The sequence below is a fragment of the Bos grunniens genome, chromosome 27 (genome assembly GCF_055505025.1).
Source record: "Bos grunniens cultivar Pamir isolate PY7600 chromosome 27, Bosgru_T2T1.0, whole genome shotgun sequence".
In the NCBI taxonomy this organism is placed as follows: domain Eukaryota; kingdom Metazoa; phylum Chordata; class Mammalia; order Artiodactyla; family Bovidae; genus Bos; species Bos grunniens.
Window position 1 is genome coordinate 7,119,540 of NC_141191.1, and position 5,403 is coordinate 7,124,942.

The window sequence follows — 5,403 nt, forward strand, 5'->3', positions numbered from 1 at the left end:
TTATATGGTAGAACTTTATTAAAATTTAAAGAAAATTTTTTATTCTATGGTAAATTTTATAAAATTTTTGAGACACATTATATCAATCCTGGAAAAATTATCATTAAAAAGGGGAAGGTGGGGACATTAGGACACAGGAAGGCCCTGCTAGGGCTGAGTTCAGGGCCTGCCTGCCACAAAATGCTCTTTCTACATCTCTTGATATGATTGTATAGTTTTTCTTGTTTATTCTATAAATATAGAAAAAATTTAAATAAAGCTTTATAGTAACACCCCTGGTGGCTCAGAGGGTAAAGAATCTTCCTGCTACAGGAGACTCAGGTTTGATACCTCGATCAGGAAGATCCCTTGGAGGAGGGCATGGCAACCCACTCCAGTGTTCTTCCCTGGAGAATCCCCATGGACAGTGGAGCCTGGTGGGCTACAGTCCATGGGGTTGCAAGAGTCAGATATGACTGAGCAACTACCACTAATAAAACATAATAAGCACAGCCATGGGAAGGTCCGCCCACCATGATTTACAGTGAAAGACTCCACAGAGTCCATGAGTCTCATCTCAGGACAAGGCACTGCTGACCTTCTGCAGAGCAGAGTCCGGCCCTTTAGGCAGGTTCCAAATGTTCAGATACAGATACTACCATCCAACACAGACACTACCATCATCAACTACAGATACTACCATCACTTCCTATCTACACAATGGTTAAAGTCACTCCTAGAATTTGCCTCAATTACTGATAATAGTTTTAGGTTGACAGCTTGCCATTCGGTTGGATGAGTGCCATGGGACAGACTCGGATTCCATGAGGAGACAGGGCAGTGTGTGCAGCTGTGTGTCCCCAGGGTGGTCCGGTCCCACTGCTGTCTCGCCCACCAGGGTGGGGAGTCCTGCTTCACCGGGAACAGCCGCTCCCTCTAACACCCAGCCCACCCGCCAGAGTCACAGTCAAGTCAGGGCACCGGGCGCTGGAGGACGAGTCTCAGTTGCCACTGGAGTCTTCGTCCCAGTCACTCTCTTCGGAGGAAGAAGACACCTGGAGGTCATCGTAGAGGACGCTCCGGGGCCCGGGGACAGCGTGTTCCTCGGGCTCCTGGTTGACGGACGGGCTCTGAGCAGGAAGGGCTGGCTGCTCCGCAGGCGGTGGAGACGGGGGTGCAGTGTACCTGCAGCTCCAGCAGCCTTTGCCGTCTCTCAAGAAGAGCATCCTGAGAGGCTGGGCCGGGACGCGGATGATGGGCGGGGGGTGGGCTGCGGAGACGGCACCCACGCTCCTGGAAGGAGATCTGTCCGCTGGAGGCTGGAGGTCCAAGCATTGCCCCTGGGCAGGTGTCTCCCTGGATACACAGGCAGCCACTCTCGGTCCACGTCCAGCTGTGCTGGGTGGAGGAGGGAGATTCAGGAAGGCCCACAGATCTGCTGTTGGAGTGCTCTGCTGGGGGGTCTGGACGGGGCTGAGTCTAGGTTTCTTTGGGGGGTTCACACGTGTCAGGGTGGGGATCTGAGCACATCTCTTGCCTGGAGCCTCAATGTGGCCCTTGGAGGCCGGGGCCAAATTCCTGCTGATGAGAGCCACTGTGGGGAGGCTGGGTTTCACATCATCTCTCCTCATTGGTGACCCTCTTGGGTGATCTGGATGCTGGAGGGATTTCCTCTTGGATGTGTGGATAAGCAGGGGCATGTTTGGGTGCTGTAAGACAAGACCACACAGAGAGGCCAGGTGTGAGAATCTTCTCTCCATCCAGTAAAACACCTCACAGGCATTAGTTTATATGATAAGATCCTCAACATCAGGTTTGCTCATAAAAAAAGAAAATTACAGTATGACGTTGATACATTTATAGATCAAATAGGTAAATGGAAATGTTATAAAAATATATCTTGTTAAGCAAGGGGAAACAAGATTTTGGTACACACTCTTAGGACTGTACACAGCTTGGTGTTTTGCAGGCACTATGATGGCAAAATGGTCATGGAGGATGAATCACAATTCACAGATTCCTGTTTTAACTTCTACTATGGAAGCTACTTGGAGAAGGCAATGGCACCCCACTCCAGTACTCTTGCTTGGAAAATCCCATGGGCTGGGGTCGCTAAGAGTCGGACATGACTGAGCGACTTCACTTTCACTTTTCACTTTCAGGCATTGGAGAAGGAAATGGCAGCCCACTCCAGTGTTCTTGCCTGGAGAATCCCAGGGACTGGGGAGCCTGGTGGGCTGCCGTCTATGGGGTCCCACAGAGTCGGACATGACTGAAGTGACTTAGCATAGCATAGCATAGCATGGAAGCTACTGATAAAATCACTTCCATGTCCCTGCCAGCTTTTTCTTGCCAGACATGCAAGTAAGAATGCAAAATCAAAGACAGCAAGAAAAATGGCATCTGAAAAATAAATGTGACTTTGGTCAGGAAAGAACATGAATGGTTTCCTCCCACAGACAGGACTGAGGCCAGTGGATTAAAGAGGGGGCCCAGCAGAGACTGACCCTCAGGCAGAGGCCGGGCTCCAGCTCCTCCTTCCAGCTCTGCGGCTGCCGACCGCGGGGCCTCCTGGGAAATCGCTGCAGGAGCTTCCTCTGCTGCTCCTCTTTCCTGCAACACAAACATGTCAAGTGTCAGAAACCCAGTATCCTTGTCACAGTTGGGATCAACGGTGCTGTGGCCCAGCCCCTTTTCTAGTTTGGGAGTGACACAGGACCTGAACCCCTCTGCCTTTGTGCAGACCCCCATGTCCTTCCCCGACTCCAGAGACCCCTCCAGGGTCTCCCAGGAAGTCCTGTCTCTTCATCTCTATGGCTTCGGGGCCGGTCAGCTGCAAAGTTGTGTGTGTTCCCCACTCTCCTTAGTGACTTCGGGGCCTAGAGTGAGCCCCCGAGTGTGGCCTCTGAGGACAAGGCTCCTGTCTCTGTCTGCCCAGTTTCCCTGTCCTTTCTAGAGATGACTCAGCTCAGTGTCGACAAGGAGAGGAACCGTCTCCAGATTGCAGCCCAGACCTTGGGTCCCACCTCCCCACCACTCACCTCTGCCTTTCCTCCTCCTCTCTCTCAGCCGTGTTAGGGGTCCCTGGGGTCGGTGGGTCCTGCAGCTTCCACGCCAGGTTCTCCTTACCAAATCTGGACCCCAAGGGCAGGGGGACCAGCGCCCCTTGCCAGCGCTTCATGGGGCACCTGAGGCTCCTTGCTGTGTGCCCAAAGGCTCCACAGTCCTTACACTTCACCTGTGGGTGGAGGAGAACCAGGTCAGTGAGTCAGCAGAAGCCACAGGCATGAGTCCAAAGGGAGTGCAAAGATGGATGGAGAGCGTTGCATGCTGGTTCTGGAGAAAGGACACAGTTCCTTAGGTGCCAGGATAGTTACAATATTGTGGTTCCCAAAGCCCTCATCAGGAGCATCAGAGGAGGAGGGGCTGGCGGTCTAAGGTGAACAGTAAGAGCCCCATTGAAAGATCTGGATGAAGCCAGGGCAGACATAACCCCGAGGAGCCCCGATGGTTCCTCCCAGGCTCTGAGTGGCCCGATCTGCTGGGGAGGGAGGTCGAGGGAGCTATCTTTGGATGGGAATGCACTAGTGAGTTATGGACCCAGAATATTCCAGGTCTAAACCCTGTCTCCGCAGTCCATGCCACCCACAGATTCCCTGCAGGTCCAAGCCTCCACTCACCATGGAGTCTTTCTCCTGTGGTGGGGGAGCCGTCTGCCTCCCAGGTCCTGGGTTTTGCTTCCTCACTTTCTGGTCTTGAAAGAGTCGGCAGGCTTTCAGCCATCCATAATGACTAGCCATCTTCCACACCTACTGGAGGTTCTCCTGAATCTTAATTTTTAGTTCACCTCTGTGAAAAGAAAAAAAAAACCAAAAACTGTCAAATTGATGCAGAGACACAGAGACATCCCTGCCCTATCGACCCTAAATGGAGATCATGACATCGCGACCAGGTTTCTGACAATTTGACTTCTCCTGCCCAGATCTTTCTCGTCACAGAAAGTGAAGAAGAACTAAAGAGCCTCTTGATGAAAGTGGAAGAAAAGAATGAAAAAGTTGGCTTAAAACTCAACATTCAGAAAACTAAGATCATAGTAAATGGATAGGGAAACAGTGACAGGCTTTATTTTTTGGGGCTCCAAAATCACTGGAGATGGTGACTGCAGCCATGAAATGAAAATACACTTGTTCCTTGGAAGAAAAGCTATGACCAATTTAGACAGCGTATTAAAAAGCAGACATTCCTTTGCTGACAAAGGTCCATCTAGTAAAGGCTATGGTTTTTCCAGTAGTCATGTATGGATGTGAGAGTTGGACTGTAAACAAAGGCAAATACCGAAGGATTGATGCTTTTGAACTGTGGTTGGAGAGGACTCTTGAGAGTCCCTTGGACTACAAGGAGATCCAACCAGTCCATCCTAAAGGAAATCCTGAATATTCACTGGAAGGACTGATGTTGAAGCTGAAATTCCAATACTTTGGGCGCTGATGTGAAGAACTGACTCACTTGAAAAGACCCTGATGCTGGGCAAGATTGAAGCCGAGGGGAGAAGGGGATGACAGAGGATGAGATGGTTGGATGGCACCACCGACTCGACGGACATGAGTTTGAGTAAGCTCCTGGAGTTGGTGATGGACAGGGAAGCCTGGTGTGCTTCAGTCCATGGAGTGGCAAAGAGTCTGACATGACAGTGACTGAACTGAACTGAGGGAGGAAGCTTCAGGGGAGAGGGCAGGATAGTCACGGTGGTCAAATGTGTCGTGGCAGTGAGAGAGGAAAATCTGGGTGGTGAGCATGAATAAGGTTCAAAAGCTGAAATGTGATAATGTACAAAAGGGCAGAGTCGCTGCCGTCAGCATGACATGAGGTAGCCAGCAGGAGCTTGCCCGCCAGAAGAATAAGAAAAGGCAGAGCAGCTCAGTTAAGGGAAAGCACTGAGCTGCTGGGGCGATTGTCCCCCAAGCAGAGGGACATGCAGATCACACAGCAGAAGCTGAGAAAGGCAAACGGGAAGGGGGAAGCCAAGTAGCTGTGGGGCTTTGTGTGCAACCCTCTTGCCTTGACCTTTGCGCCTGAAGCCAGTGCCCCCACGCTGGGGTTTCCTGCCACAGGGCTCCCGGGCCCCAGGACCCATGGCGTTCCCTTTGCCCTGAGTCTGCAGCGGGTCCCTTTTGTGCTTCCTTCCCCTCAGGTAGCCTCTCTTCCTTTCGGCCACTCCTAGAGGGTGAGGGGGTTATCCTTTCCTAGTCTTTTCTATTCCTGTGTGGTTCACCCCAAAGTTTTAAAATTAGCTTTGTAATTGCAAAAAAAAAAAAGTACAAATGAAACATCTAATATTAACATCAATGTTTACTCAATTTAAAAAATAAAATTATAAATTTAAAGACACCTTACCCTCTTGCCTGGCCAAACCACTACATAAGT

General features: G+C 50.7%; 1 protein-coding gene across 1 annotated transcript; it reads right to left on the reverse strand.

Annotated features, from left to right (window-relative positions):
• Positions 1-3,912, reverse strand: LOC147343432 (protein FAM90A5-like). Its single transcript, XM_086379760.1, has 4 exons — positions 3,660-3,912; positions 3,021-3,217; positions 2,487-2,592; positions 1-1,688 (listed from the first exon to the last, which is right to left on the reverse strand). Exons 1-4 carry the CDS (start codon positions 3,777-3,779, stop codon positions 981-983), a joined length of 1,131 nt encoding a protein of 376 aa, XP_086235886.1. The 5' UTR covers positions 3,780-3,912; the 3' UTR covers positions 1-980.
• Positions 3,913-5,403: the final 1,491 nt, after the last annotated feature.